Raw genomic sequence first — 15,086 nt, 5'->3', positions numbered from 1 at the left:
TTAAATGTATTACTTTCAGTAGGTAACTAGTTATATGAGTAAGATGCATCTAAGATAAGATGAGAGATGAATTGGACATGAATAAAAATAATTTCATAATTGAAATTATTTTGAGCTATAAAAATCAGTTTGTCGTTATTCAAGTTAAGGGTCAGGTTCGGCTTGTAGTTGGCCTCTGGCTCTATCAATTAAACAATGGTGTATATTGTGTACTGTTCAGTTAACATTTATACAAAAGCATTTACTGAATAACTACTATCACAACTATGAAGAGGCACAGTTTGGAGTAGTATTCAGTGGACAGTGCTGTTTTTTACACGTCCTGATGAAGAAACAGTTTCTCAGAATGAAACCAAATGAGTTACAGTGAAGGGATTGACTAAGATTGTGATTGTGTCATATAAATTTACAGACCAACACAACTCTGAATAAGCCTTTGCTTCTGAATTAGACAAACTTTAGTGATTACGTTTTGAACAACATGCTGACACCCTATGCGTTATAGAGCCATTTAGTCAAGGTCAGATTAAGATTTAGGAGTTATGGTATCTCATCCCCACAAAGTCTGCAGACATAACACGTGTACACAATGCACGGTGGGTAAGATGCTAAAATGATCTTTTATAAACATGGTGAAATGTTTCAAAAACATCTTAAACAGGTGATGCACTCATGCTTTAGGATTAAAGAGCATCCAGGAAAGGCCTAGTCCTTTATAAGCAAAGATGGGCCGAGGCTCACTACTTAGCCAAAAAATAGCTGTTTTAAGAAGAATGTTCCTCAATGAGTGATTACGAGAATTTTAAGCATTTCACCCTCTACAGTGCATAATATCATCAAAGCATTCAGAGAATCCACAGAAATCTCTGTGAGTAAAGGGCAAGGCCAAAAACCACAACTGAATGCACGTGACCTTCGACCTCTCAGCATGACCAGCATGCCTCTGTGATGGATTTCACCACACAGGCATGAGAACACTTTGAGAAACCATTGTCAATAAACACTGCATTCAGAAATGCAAGTTAAGACTGTACTATGCACATCTGAAATAAAATGTCTACAATGTCCAGAATTGCCACCAACTTGTTTGTACTCAAGCTCATTGAAAATAGACTGATGCACAGTGAAAACATGTACTGTGGTCGGACAAGTCAACCTTTCAGACTGTCTATGGAAACAATAGACTTCTTGTTCTCCACGCCAAAGAAGATAATGGCCATCCAGACTGTTACCAGCATAAAAACCAAAAGCTAAGACCTGTCATGGTGTAAGGGTGTAATAGCATTAATGGAATGGGTAATATGCACACCTAAGTAGGCACGATTAACACTGAAAGTATAAATATGCATTTAGTAGCAACATACGCTGCCTTCAAGACAATGTCTTTTTCATGGAAGTCCATGCCTATTTCAACAGGACAACACCACGTTCTGCACATGAAACAAAAGCATGGTTGGGCGATTAGAGAGTGCAGGTGATAGACTGGAATGCAGCAAAGACCCATGTGGTTGCATAACTGAAGACTTGTGTAACATAATTAATTAATTGGTGTCTTCAGTCTGCTAAAGATTGTTAAGCATTGTTAAAAGGTAATGTAAACATGTTTACCACTTTTTTATAACTTTTTTGGAACTTTTTAGAACTTTTCGAACTTTTTATGAACTTGTTGCAGCCATTAAATTTGAAATCAGCATATATTAAAATAAATTAATCATTAAATACAGTTCAGAAAGTAAAACATCAGAACATTTTGTTTTTGTACTGTTTCAATTTAACACGGGTCAAACATAGTTAACCAATCACTACCTTCTTTTTTTTTAGTAGCATTTCACATACTGTCCCAACTTGGAATTTAGGTTTGTATTTTGTTCAAGTTTTACATGTAGAAGCCACCATAAACCAAATTTAAGGCACACATAACGATGATAATTATTGGATATTTATGCCTGACTGACTAGTCCGGTGTTTGAATAGATTTAAAGCAAATTGAAAGTTTCAAAATGTTTAAGTAAAAAATTAATTAGCAACATTTTGTTGCCCCCGGACAATGGGTGCCCCAGGGTAGTCAGCAAAGGTCACCCATATGTCAGATCTGGCCATGCGTTAATTTTGGTGGGTTTTTATTCATACAACGTTTCATGCGGTGCTTCCTTCACAATTTTCTTTTTCTGTTTATTTTTTTTCTCTTCTTTCTAATTAAGAATAACAACATAACTTTTCATATGGTTCTTTTGATTGAGACCCTGAGTCACATGGTGGTGGGAAAACCTGTGTTTAGACACTCAAATTTTCTTTACCAATTAGGATGCGTACTCACACTGTGGTGACAGGGGGTGTATCATATAACAAAATTTCAAACAGACTTTTGTAATAGAATATGATCTATTTGCACGCCCTTTTCTAGGTCTCTGGCAGAAGTCTTGACCCAGCCTAGAGGAGAAGTCGAGTTTAGCATTCTCTCCAATGCTAACGTGCTATTCCTTCCAATGGTTTATTCATGTTAGTCGCACTCTGAGTTCTGGCATACATTAGCCATGATGAGTCACAGACAGGATAAGGCAAAGCAGTCCGAAGTGCATGTGCAGCAAGTGTTAAAACTGTATTCAGATGATGTTCAGCAGGATATCTTTAAACCCAGTTTGCAGAAAATAACTACAGATGGGAAAAAAATAAAGGCAGCAACATAAGGCATTTTTATTTATGATGTAAGTCGTATAAGTCTGTATAAGAAACTGACAGCTGATGGGTGATAAGAAAATACTGATACTGATATTTACACACTGGAAAACGTTTCGATTCTCCCACAGGCTTGGTAGCATCTTTGCTTTGTTTACACTGAGAGTTTCAGAACGTACAGTAAAAACCAATGAAGGCACGATTTAACAGTGCAAACCAAAGCACAGACCTGGCCTCTTCTCATTGTTTCAATGAAAGGTACGTTTTGTGGAATGTTCAACTTTTTGACCAAATTACAGATGACATTTTAATTTTTTTTAACAATTCATTTTAAAGAAATGACACAAGAAAAAATCTAATTTACACAATTTATCCTTACTCCAAACATACTTGATCAGCCAAAACCTATTTGGTTTTCTTTAGTTTTGTAAAGATTTTGTGTGACACAGACCTCCATTACACCCATTACAAGGCTACATTAGTCTTAGGTTTCAGCGCAGAACATTTCCATTTACCCCAAGCATATTTGATCAGCCAAGACAAGTTTATGTGTAACAGTTAGAATTAGACATATCATACAATAAGCGATTACAAAATTATATTATTACTGTTAAAATGCCAGTTACTTTTGTAAAATGTTCATTTTAACAGTTGAAATAAGTTATAGGAAGCCCTTTACGCATACATCCCTCTTCTTCTAGGTTTAATATCTTACCAGGTTGTTATGCTCTTCCTAACCAAGGGAATTGTTTGTATGCAAACGTTTGTGCACACCTGGTCAAATGGCATGTTTTGTTGAATTTCTAAATAAAAAAAATTGCACATCCTCTACAGTGAACACACTTCTACACATTTTAATGCACAATTACTACTTCTGTATTGATTTTAATATATTGGGAGAAAAAAATAAAAAAAATAAATTAAGTTACTAAGTTATTAACTTCACCTACCTCTGTAAAAAACAAAACAAAACTGTAAGTCACTCTGGATAAGGGCATCTTCATAACATCATAACTGTCAATGCACATTTCTCCCTCGTTAACTTTTAAAGTGTACCATTACAAGGCATTTTGCTTGCTAAAGTCATGCAACGTTGAGCATTTTTCATCTTCTTTTGTTGTCATTTTTTATAGTTCATAAGCAGCTTTCTGTCCCTAATTTTGGATTATTTAAAATGCAGAACAAAGCTATACGATCATGTGTAAGCTGCTTTAATGTATGTGAAGATACTGCTGTTTGAGAAATAATACTAAGAAAAGAGGAGACGAGTGAGAGCTCTGAGATGGATGATTCTGAAGTCTGCAGTCATCTTTTGCAAGTTTGCAAGATTGTAGAGTTTTAAATTCTACTTTAGGATAAACAAAGAACTCTCAGAATCTGTGCTGGGACAGAGGTAGATATGTATGTTTGGGGTAAGGAGTAAATTGGGAATATTTGAAGTTTCTATGAGCCATTTCTTTAAACCTTATGAGAGTGCAATGTATTGAAACACACTTATAATGCCCACTCTCAGCTTGTAAACTATGGTTATCAATTTATGGCAAGGACCTTTGACCCTGATAATCATAAATTTTCTCTTAGCGTCCTAATGTCAAAGTATATGGCACAGTCCTACCATAGGTCACTTATGACACACCAGTTCTTTGTACATGTGCACATACATGTTGTCACTCAGCTATCAGCTACCAGCAGTCCTAACAGGGACGTTCCTGAGAGAAAACAAGGGCATAGTCTTCTTTTGGCAGGCGTGGTTTGTTCTGCAGCCCTGGGGGAACTGCTGATCTATTATCAGGCTCTTCTTCATAAAGAGCAGCCTTGACCACCGTGGCACTAGGGCACAACGTGACCCCAAAGCAGCATCTCAGGGGCAACTGTTGCTTCTTTGTATCATAACTGAGCATGCTCAGAGCTCTGGTCGCTGTCATGACTGTCTTCGTTGACCAAGGAGTCCACTGTGTGGTGAAGTCCAACGATGCCCGAAAACTCGGAGGGCAGCAAGGTCCCCTTTTTCACATTGACTAGTTCTTTTTCCCTTGCCACTGCCCCCTGCTGTCCACCCTTCACTCTCTTCCACTTCATTCGTCTGTTCTGAAACCACACTTTCACCTGGAGAGTGAAAAAGAGTAGCAAAGTGCAGTTATCTTGCCCTGAAAATGCACAACACATTAACTAACTAATAGGAGTAAAGGTTGTACAGTATGCCTCACCACACTGTACCCTGATGGGCTTTACTTTTGGCACAGTTAGCGTTTGAGCTAAACATGCAGTGTGCATGACTCACTAACCTCAAGTAAGCTAATATCCCTTAGTGGGTGAACAAATGCTTAAATGACGTGATCGAATGAGTGCAGTCCATGTATGCAGTTTCATACACAAATTTTTGAAGTGTTATGTGTTAAAGGTGTTTGATAAACATAGCATAACATAGTAACAGAAGGTGGTCTAATATAGGCATTTCCATATTAGCAGTAATTAACTGACAGAGCACATCTGTTCTGTGATATCAAACACTTCCCCTTACTCGTCAAGTCGGGTCCAGTATTTACGTTTCCCAGAATGATGATGAAGCTGTTTCTTAAATGGTCAGTGCAGTGTGAGCGAGGCTTCGATGGCCATGAGCGTCAGCGTGCAGGGGACTGGATCTCCCTCCTCTAAAATTTATTTTTGGTGGGACGCAGACGAGGATCATGTGATGCGGAAGTCAGCTAACAGCACAAATGTTAGTGTTTGGTCTTGGGCATGTGCATGCAGTGCCATCAATCAGTACGGATTTTTTCAAACTTTATCCATCTTGCTAAGCCAAATGAGAGCAATGTTTTTTCAGTATTCAAAAGCAGCAACAGCTATATTCTCACTTGTTGATGCCTTGCTTTAGCCATGTCATCTCAACTGCATGTTTTGGCTAAATGCAAAGTTAACAAGACCACTTGTTTTTATTAAACATTTAAAGAACTAAAAGAATGTTTTAATTGTATTTTTAAAAAGTAGTTATGCTACCACAAATGCAAGTTTTGTCCGAAAAAAAATAAGGAATTAAAAGAATGTTTTAAAGCAATATTGAGGTTAATTGTGTTTAAAAGTATTTTGTACTTTTGAATATTGTCATATGATGTGCCACCTGGGGCCCTTGCTGTCAGCACGGTAAGACGACTGACCTTAAAATATATCTGCCAGCTCTGCAGTTTTGCCCACAGCATGGAGAGTTCTCCATGCCACTCCTGACAAGTTAAGAGTACTTATTATGTCCTCTTGGTGGGTGATTAAGCAGTTGGTTCCTCAAAAAAAAATGGTCAGAGTGAGCCAGAAGGCTGGCTATTATAATTAGGCTTACAGATGTTATTATGACTACTACAAGGTATTATTGTTCCTGTAATTATTATGATGTGATTAGTAGCTTCAGCGTTGGTGGCCCCAGTAAAGCCATAATTCTCCAGAGGTTGCACGGCCTCGTTCGCTGGGAACTGGTTCACACAGGGATCACGTAGCAAGATGGGGTTCACTTACTCCGTCGTGTGGCAAGGTTAATGTTATGCTGACAGAATGTGACCCCAGAAAAAAGTCTCCAAATCAGAGACTTCACATGTCAAACCCACCGTGTGAGCTGTGAGCTACGTGAAATACCGAGGCCTGGAAGTCCCCTGTTGCATGATTTATCAAACGTTACATGCTTTTTCAGTGCGACTACATGGTAACCACAACTTTCAACACTTGGGCTAACGCTATGTTGACACTGTATTCGGCCTATAAGCGCATCAAACTGACTCAGATGGACATCTGAAACATACAGGTGAGGAGATTTATTCATAACATATGGCCTTTCTGCTCCTAAAACAATAGACATAAGCTATAATCTATTTAATATAAGTTTTGAAATAATCTGTCACTGTTTGTTACTTTCTCTTTTTTATTGTAAATCTGTTCTTCTGCTATTTTAGATTAATATTAGGCTATATTTTATTTCCTCATCGCACTGTTAACATTCCTTCACAACATGTTAAAATGTCTTAGGATATAGTACTTAGTTGCATATTTTATTTCTTTAAAATTAGAATTTTTTTATTGATAAAGAAATTGAATTTGAAAATGAGTTATTATTAGACTTTAACAGTCTTAATATTGTTTTTGCTCAATTCTATAAATACTGGGTGTTCAGGCAATTCATTTTTTCAGATTTAATTTTTTTCTTATATTATTGTTTTTGTATGGAGAATTGTCTTACTAAACTTGGTATCAATATCAAAATCAAAATTCTGGTATCTTGAAAACCCTGTAATTCTCATGTTACTGATATAAGTAACCATATTATTATTATATATAACTTGGATAAAGAATAATGAATTATACAGACAGAAACAAGTTCTCCAAATTGAGGTACTTGGACAGTAGGTTGGATCCTAGAACTGTAGAGATAAGCCACCTAAGTGATCCAAAACAATAAATCAGTGTACATGTATCTAGTAAGACTTTGGTTAGTTCTTTAGGAGTCAATGATCTACAGTTATTTCATGGTTAAAGATGTGTTACAATGCAATTTGAAGATTACAGCATTCCATGTATCCTTCTAGCCAAATAAAGTGTCCTGAGTTATTTATTTCACATATGGCTACCCAAAGGGACTTCCTACGCTGAGGCCAATTTGTAAGATTGTAGAGGAAGTGTCTAGCTGGACAGCATATGCTTTGCCTGTCTCCATTTCTTCTCTATAGCCTGACTGAGGGAGCTTGCAGAAACATCTGGAATATGATAGTCCCTCTACATCGCCACAGCAGCATAGAACAGCACACAGACTGAACCATAAAAAAGAGTCACAGTAGCTTTAGACATAATGATGGATGGCCAGGTATGAAGTTGCATGGTGTTGTCATACCTGCCTTTCAGTGAGATCCAAGTTTACTGCTATTTCATAACGCCTCAGTCTGGTCAAATAGTTGTGATGAGCAAACTCCGCCTCCAGCTCGCGGATCTGTTCCTTCGTAAACGCTGTCCGCTCCTTCCGGGGCTTGCTACTCGCGTCTGATTTGTAATTCCCATCTTGGGATTCTGGGCATGAAAAAAGGAGGAAAATATTTCCATGTATTATGACACATAAAGAGCAGACTTTTTGAATCATTCTAAACGATTGCCATGTTTTCATCTAAAAGCAAATAAAATGACTTGTCTGTCACTTTAATATGACAAAAAGATTGTGTTCAGCATAAAACAACTGCTATAAATTAATAAAAAAGAAGAACAGCAAATACTGAAGTCCTCTCTTGACGCAATCTTAGCGATTAAGGGAAGAAAAAAAAACAATTTTTCCAGTTATTTGGAATTGCAAAGAACAAAATTCCTCATAGATTATACATGATAATATATCTGTCATGGTCACATCAAGAGGACAGTTACAAAAGGATTTCTCTGAAATGTTTGTTTAAAAGGGTGTAAATACAGAATGTCTTTGACAGAAAGATGGTTAATACAATTAATAAATAGTAAAAATAAAAATAATAAAAAACACATTTTTAAAAGAAAATTCAGCAATCTTTTATGACATTTCCATCTTAATACTTTTGCATTCACAAGACAGTAATTAACCACCATATGTAAGTATATAAATATATAAATAGAGATGTAGAAAGAGGCTGTGTTAACTGATAAAACATTATTAAAAAAAGAAAGGAAAATAAAAGTAGGGAAAATACTGTGCTCTTCTATGATATCAGCTTTCTTAATGCCAGCTGAATGTTGCCGTGTCCAGCAATGAGGGGTCATATGCTTGCTGCTGGTCACTGAGTTCTCATAATGGGCTGGCTTTCGACAAAGCATTTTCCAGTGTGGAGTTAATTTGCCTTACTGTTAATGGAATCTGTTACCCTCATAGTTTTAATATGGAACAAAACAGCTCTGGAGAAAGTGTAAAAATATGTTTCCTTAGTTTATTTACCTCAATGTTTTACAAGCGTCTTCACTGTGTGATCGCAAACTGCCAACTCACTCATAGTCTCTCTCTCTCTCTCTCATTATGTTTTTCTTTATCGTCTGTCTCTCTCTACCACTCTCTTGATCTCCTCTCTCCCTTTCTTTCTCTCCTGTCTCCCCATCTCTCTCTCTCCCTACCTTTCTCTCGATCTCACCTCCGTCTTATCTCTTTCTGTTTTTCTTCCTCTCTCTCTGTTGTCCCTCTCTCTTTCTACCTCACTCTGTCTCTTCTCTTGATCTCTTCTCTCTCTGTTTCACTATTTCTCTACCCAATCTATTCTATCTTTCTCAATGTCATCTCACTGTCTATCGTGTTTCTCTCCTCCTTTTTCTCCCTCTTTCTCTCTCCCCTTTTCTTGATCTCATCTATCTCTCTTTCCTTTTTCCTCAATCTTCTCTCTCTCTCCTGTCTATCTCCCTCTGTCTCTCTCTCTCTGTCACTCTCTTTCTCTGTCTTTTCTTTCTCTCTCACTCCCTTTCTCTCCCTTCTCTTTTTCTCAGCCCCCCACCTCGCTCTCTGTTTCACTGCATTTTCTCTGTTTTTCTGAATTTTCTATGGATGACATAATGCTCACACATACACATATGTGATACTACTGTTTAAGTTTGAGCCATAAGCTGCTCTAAAGAGTGAAATGAGTTAGTACAGATGTCAAACAGTGGACTCAGAAAGCCAAAGAGAAAGCCGAAAAGTCAAATTAAGAAACTAAGAAAGTGGCTTCTGCTGTTTTGAAACTGCAAGGAAGAAAATCAGTTCTTTGTCTTTTTTTATTATTGCAAGAAAAGAAGAAATGCATGCCCTTCACATGACTAGATCTTGCGGTATGTTTTTTAAGGCCATGCCTCAGTTGCAAATTGCACATCAAGGCAACAAAACCTCTGCTCTCTGATTCATATGTGGCTGTAGAGACTGTGCTAATCCAACTGGCAATCCTAAACCCAGCTGTAAATAGAGCCCACTTTAACAAGGCCCCATCCACAAGTCATGGGAACAACTCTGCTATTTCAACACACAGAGACATTTCCAAAAGTGACGGATTTCAGAAAGAGACCATTAAGGTTTTAGAAGCACTTCATAACTATGTGGATGTAATGTGCACTTGGTCAGAAACATACGGAATGGCAAAAAAAAACCCTCAGCTTTTTCATATTTGCATATGAGCACTTCTTCTAAAGAATAATTCTTACAAAATATTTCTTAAAAGTACATTTCTTCCAGCAACTAAAAAAAGCTAAGGAGTGTTGGAGTAATGTAGGACAGCCTAGATTACTGAAATAAAGAAATCATGCCAAATGTGCACTTTAGGCTATGATGCTTTCATTAAATTGATGATTTTGTCAGGTGCAGCGTATTATAGATGTACTGATTTCTTCCATGGCCTGTACGCTGCATGGTCCATTTCACCAGTCACGTTTCTCTCTGACCTCCAGAGGTAGGAGCAGTCTGTAATTTTAGCAGGCCTTTTCTGGCCGCTGTGTCTAGCTGCGTTTTGGTCTGATTGAAACAGGCATTGAGAGACACAGTTACTGCGGGTTAAACACGGCCATTGTGGAAGAAGAAAGACTAACACGAGCAGCTGTTTGCGAACAGCGCTGCCACAAGTTAAAACGACTTTTTCTCAGCTTTACGACGCAGCGGCTACACCGCAGCAATTAGGCCTGCGCCTTAACTTTCATCTCACTTCAAAAGCACCACTGGAAAAAAGTGCCACACTTTGCCTCTTTGCCTTTGTGTGTCTGTAGATGATTTTTAAAATTCTGTAGATTATTTTGAAGTTATTACATCATCAAGTAACGCTGCTGATTTTAGGCAGCAGAAGAAGTTAAGTTAAAAAACAGCTGATGAGTCTAATAGTAATTTGTTTTTCACTTGTTCCACTGTTGGTTTTGCAGAAGGTTTTAATTTGCCCTTAAGTCTACTTTGAAGAAGATTTATTAAAGAAATGCACATCTGACACACAGTGTTGTATCTCCAGATGTCCTAATGTGAATATGTTTTATCTGGCCTTAACAGTAAAATAAGTGTTCCATTTTATTTGTTCCCCAGCCACGGTGCATTATAATTACTTTACAGTGTGATCGCCTGAAAGAAATGAAAAATCTCATTTTTTTCTTTTCCTTTAAATCATTTCTTAAATCTCTGTATTGTGATAACATAGGCTACACTCGTAAAACAGATGTGTTAAAAACAACACATTCTGTCTCTACCTAGACACATCACTGTGTTCATTTGGAGATGACACATTTTGTATTATTTTTAACACAGAATGCGTTAAATCAGAAAACGATATGACAAAAAATGTTAAAACAGGTAACACAAGTAAATGTGTTGTTATTTAATACATTACTTTTTAGAGTGTATAAGTTTTGCGTTGTTGCACAAGACTGAAAAAGTAACTGTACAAATATGGGCCTGTTTCCAGAAAAAAAATGTTAACCTGTCACTCAAAGCATCCATCCACACTTTAGAGGAAAATGCAGGTTCTTAAGTGCACCTACTAAGGCTAATAAAGGCAGTAAACCGCAGGCTAACACGTGGAAGTCTGATGCATACATCGCTATGCATTTGAAAGGCATCAAACTGAAGAATATAGTTTCCAGAACACCAGCAGTGACCAATTCAGGTTCTAGCGAGATGAAGTCCTCTACAGTTTGATGATTTCTCTGCTGTGCTGGACTAAACTGTGCTGGACTCGTCTCCGCTCTTCTGCATGACCAGAAGAGAAACATCATCATCTCAGTGGAATCAATCAACAGTCCTGTTTAAATAGCTTGTTGCCTCAGCTGTGTGAGGAGGCCTTCATCAGCACCATATTTAGTAAGCGTGAATAAATGTGTGTGTGTGAATGTACGCAGGGTGAGGTCAAAGGCCTACTTCATAAAATAAGCGTTTAGTTCAGTGTTGTTATTGTTATTGAATGAACCAGACGGTCTACTATTGTGATTAGTCAGATATTTGTGTACAAGGTAAATTTCACCATTTTTATTGATCATTATTATAGGACTCATGCTGTTTGGACTATGCAGTTTGTTATTAATGCACATATAGAGGAAGAAACATTGCATAATAATTTATGCACTTATACTTATGCATTTATATACTGAATCAGGGCCTGGAAGGGAGTAATGCTTTTCAAGACATTGGGTTGTTATTTATGGGACAGACTGATGCAACATCAGTTGTGGTAGTTCTACATTTGTAGGATTCCTTAAGTTAGAGCATTTAACACAAACATAAAGCATTTCTTAAAATGTGTATATTTAAAAAATCTGGAAAATATCTCCGTTTAGTGTTCTTCAGTTCACATCTATGGGCTCTACAATGCGTATTAAAGGCTGTATAATCCACCCTATATTCCCTACAGTTCTCCTAAAGTCAGCAGCACAGCAGAAATGATTTGAACAGCTCATTCGTCAGAAGTAATTCTTCAGTGCTGCACTCTATACCGACATACAGGAGAGCAGTGGCAGTGATTGTGGAGGGGAAATCTCAATCAGCGTTCAAGTGGTGTCCTCACAACTACTGTTAGTTTATGCGCATGCCGGCCAGTTAAACTGACAGAGGCCTAGAAGCCAAGTTCCACAAACACCAAAAATGAGCTGCTACATGCACTCTCCACACAAAGAAAACATTACAGCTCTCACTGAGTGACTTGAACCTTTTCCCTGACATTCCAAGTGTATGCCTCAACCAGATTTACAAATGTACAGCACAAAAGGACGGCAGAGAGAAAAATGACCAAGGTCAATTTTGAAATTATAGATTTTTAAATAAAAGTATATAAATTATAAAATTAACAATATTGCAGTATGTCATCAAACAAGATAATTATGGTTTATCAAGCTTTTAGAATCTGCCATATATAACTGCTGATAAACAAACCTATATTAAACACTTGAAGATATATTATTTTTTTCTGATAACAGGTGTTGTTATATCATGTACACTCTTGATTGTCTATTAATATAATTACTCAGTATTTAGAATTAAATGCAAAACTATTGCCATCAGTTTTCCATTTTAGGAACAGCTTCCACAGTCAGAGAAACATAAAAACGTGAAAGAACACATGTGGTACAGAAGCCTATTAGAGTACTTCTGTTCTTTTTTATAGAGATTACGTTCTCTCTGCAGTTAAACCTACTTCATTAAAAAATACACTGAATTAAAATGTGTTGCATTAAGACTTTACATTATTTTAAGACTGTTTTCTCTCAGCATCTTCATAGGTGCTGCATTGGTGTGGTGTTCTCCTTTACAGTCCTTGTCATTATTTTTTACAGTAAGCCTCATTTTCTGCTCTCTAAAAAGTGCAGAGATGAAACAGATGGTTTGTAAAGTGAAACATGCGAACAGTAAGATGCCCACACAGAGTTATAGTCTGGCCTTTGCTCCCGGCTCTAGTCAAAATAATTGCTTCTGTGCGTGTCAGCCAACACCTACAAAAGTCTCTCGCGCAAAAACACTGCTCCACATTTCCGAGCAGTGGGAGACTAATTTTCCAAAAACGCTACTACAAACCAGACTGAAAACCCTGCAGTCTGGGAGAATTTATTACTATTTGTTTAACACTGAATGGAAAAGTAACATTCCGTAATGCTTGTCTTTCAGGCAGTTTCTTCAATGATAGGCAATTTAATTTGTAAAATAAGTAAAGCAATAATAATTATAATAAGATTAAGATTAATATTAATATTAATATAAAGATGCATTTATTGGTGCTTATTTGAGTAAAAATAAATTTAAAAAAATCTCTTACAGCTTATTAAATAAACAAATAATAAAAAAAATGAAAACCACAGATTCAGATTAAGCCTATTCCTAGATGAAAGGATTTCCAATGGTGAGTCACCATTGTCACCTGCAGTTTAGTCCAAGACTAGGCTTAATTCATGTTCCTTAACCTGGCCCATAATGTTGATTATGTATCCACCTAAAAAATGCAATGCATAAACAAGTCTTTCTTTAAAAACCTTTCATTACAATTTTTAGAAAGTCGGTTAAAATCAGGTATTTCTCCACCCCTTACCTGAGCTATCACTCCTCCGCTTGCCGTTTCTCTTTTCTGCCTCAGCTGGAGAAAGTGTCTGACGCCCGAAATCTCCACCGGGCAGGCAGGAGGCCCCGGAAGGCACGGCTCCGACCAGGCTGGGTGTGCTGGCACACAGGCTGGGGCCTCCAGGGGCCATGTCTGAGGAGCCAGAATCAGGGGCCGCCATACCCAGGCCCAGGCGTGCGCTGGCCGACGATACACTGGGCATTTGCGGGATGTGCCAGCCGGTCTGCTGTGGCGGAGGGTGATGCTGCTGGGTGACTGGAGGTCCACGCTGGTGCCCGTGAGCCCCGAACAGGCCATCCTGACCTGGATAACCGCTCACAATGCAGGAGGATGAGGAGGAGGAAGAGGAAAGGTCGGAGTAAGAGAGGTGCTCGGAGCGTCCATGCAGAGCAAAGGCCGGGTGCAGGGCCTGAGGAGGGGCATGAGGGCCGCGCAGGCAGCCGAACAGACTGTGATCCATTGCATGCAAAACCAGACTTTATTTCTTCATGCAAAATCACAAAAAAGCCCCTCCTAAATAAGAGTTAAATAAATTCCCCAAAACAAAACAAGTTCCCTTCTTCTCACTTCATAAAAGGTGTCCTGAAAAGTAACACGAATATTAAGCGCACAGGGTAAATCTGTCACTAGAGCCTTTTCAAATAAAAAAAAAACAAAAAAAAAAACTAAAGCTTACAGACTGCTCAGCAATCAAACAAATTTTGTGCACTTTGTACGATTTACAATGTTAAAAAATACTGATATTGAAAAGTAGACTCCTAAAAATGCACTGAAAACACAGACAGACCCAAAGTCTTTCTTCTTTCAAAGTCAAATCCCAGACAAGAAAAACTTTCAACCAAAAAAAAGTTTTCCTCTGACTTCATAAAAAATATGACAAAAAAGGAAAAAAAGTGTTTGGATCTACATATGTGTGTGTGTGTGTTTGCCCCTGTGAGTCTGCATGCCCCAGTGTGTATGTGATAATCCAGAGCGTGCGGCGGGTGAGAGCTGTGAGGCGGCGCTGGGTAAACAGCAGCAGCAGCTGAGGATTGTATGAGAACAGAATGTCGGCTGGCGAGCTGAAGCGGAGTGCGGAGCGGAGCAGGACGGGAGGGGAAGGTGCTTCCTCACAGTGCCCGGGGCTGGGGCTATGGGCTATGGGCTGTGGCTTAGAGCTGCACGCTGGGAGGGGAGTGTATGGACGGGTGGGGGGGGTGTTGGGGGTGTTATAAATAGAGCTGTAATGTGAGAGGGAGGCTGGGTCATGGAGCCCATGCTACTACTAACTGACCACATACACACCATCGGCTCAGAGCAACTCTACAGAGTGGGCCATGAGAATGGCCACAGCTCAGACAAAGATCCATTCTAGACTGTGTGATCTGATTCTCATCATCTGTACCAATAGAT

The 15,086-nt window shown here is 38.3% G+C and overlaps 1 protein-coding gene across 1 annotated transcript; it reads right to left on the bottom strand.

The window, feature by feature from the left end:
- Nucleotides 1-2,670: 2,670 nt before the first annotated feature.
- meox2a (mesenchyme homeobox 2a) lies at nt 2,671-14,883 on the bottom strand. The gene is made up of 3 exons (XM_036563968.1): nt 13,665-14,883; nt 7,544-7,716; nt 2,671-4,782 (listed from the first exon to the last, which is right to left on the bottom strand). Exons 1-3 carry the CDS (start codon nt 14,152-14,154, stop codon nt 4,564-4,566), a joined length of 882 nt encoding a protein of 293 aa, XP_036419861.1. The 5' UTR covers nt 14,155-14,883; the 3' UTR covers nt 2,671-4,563.
- Between the last annotated feature and the right edge of the window lie 203 nt (nt 14,884-15,086).

Source organism: Colossoma macropomum, unplaced genomic scaffold (assembly GCF_904425465.1).
Source record: "Colossoma macropomum unplaced genomic scaffold, Colossoma_macropomum, whole genome shotgun sequence".
NCBI lineage: Eukaryota > Metazoa > Chordata > Actinopteri > Characiformes > Serrasalmidae > Colossoma > Colossoma macropomum.
This window is presented reverse-complemented; position numbering and strand designations above follow the sequence as displayed.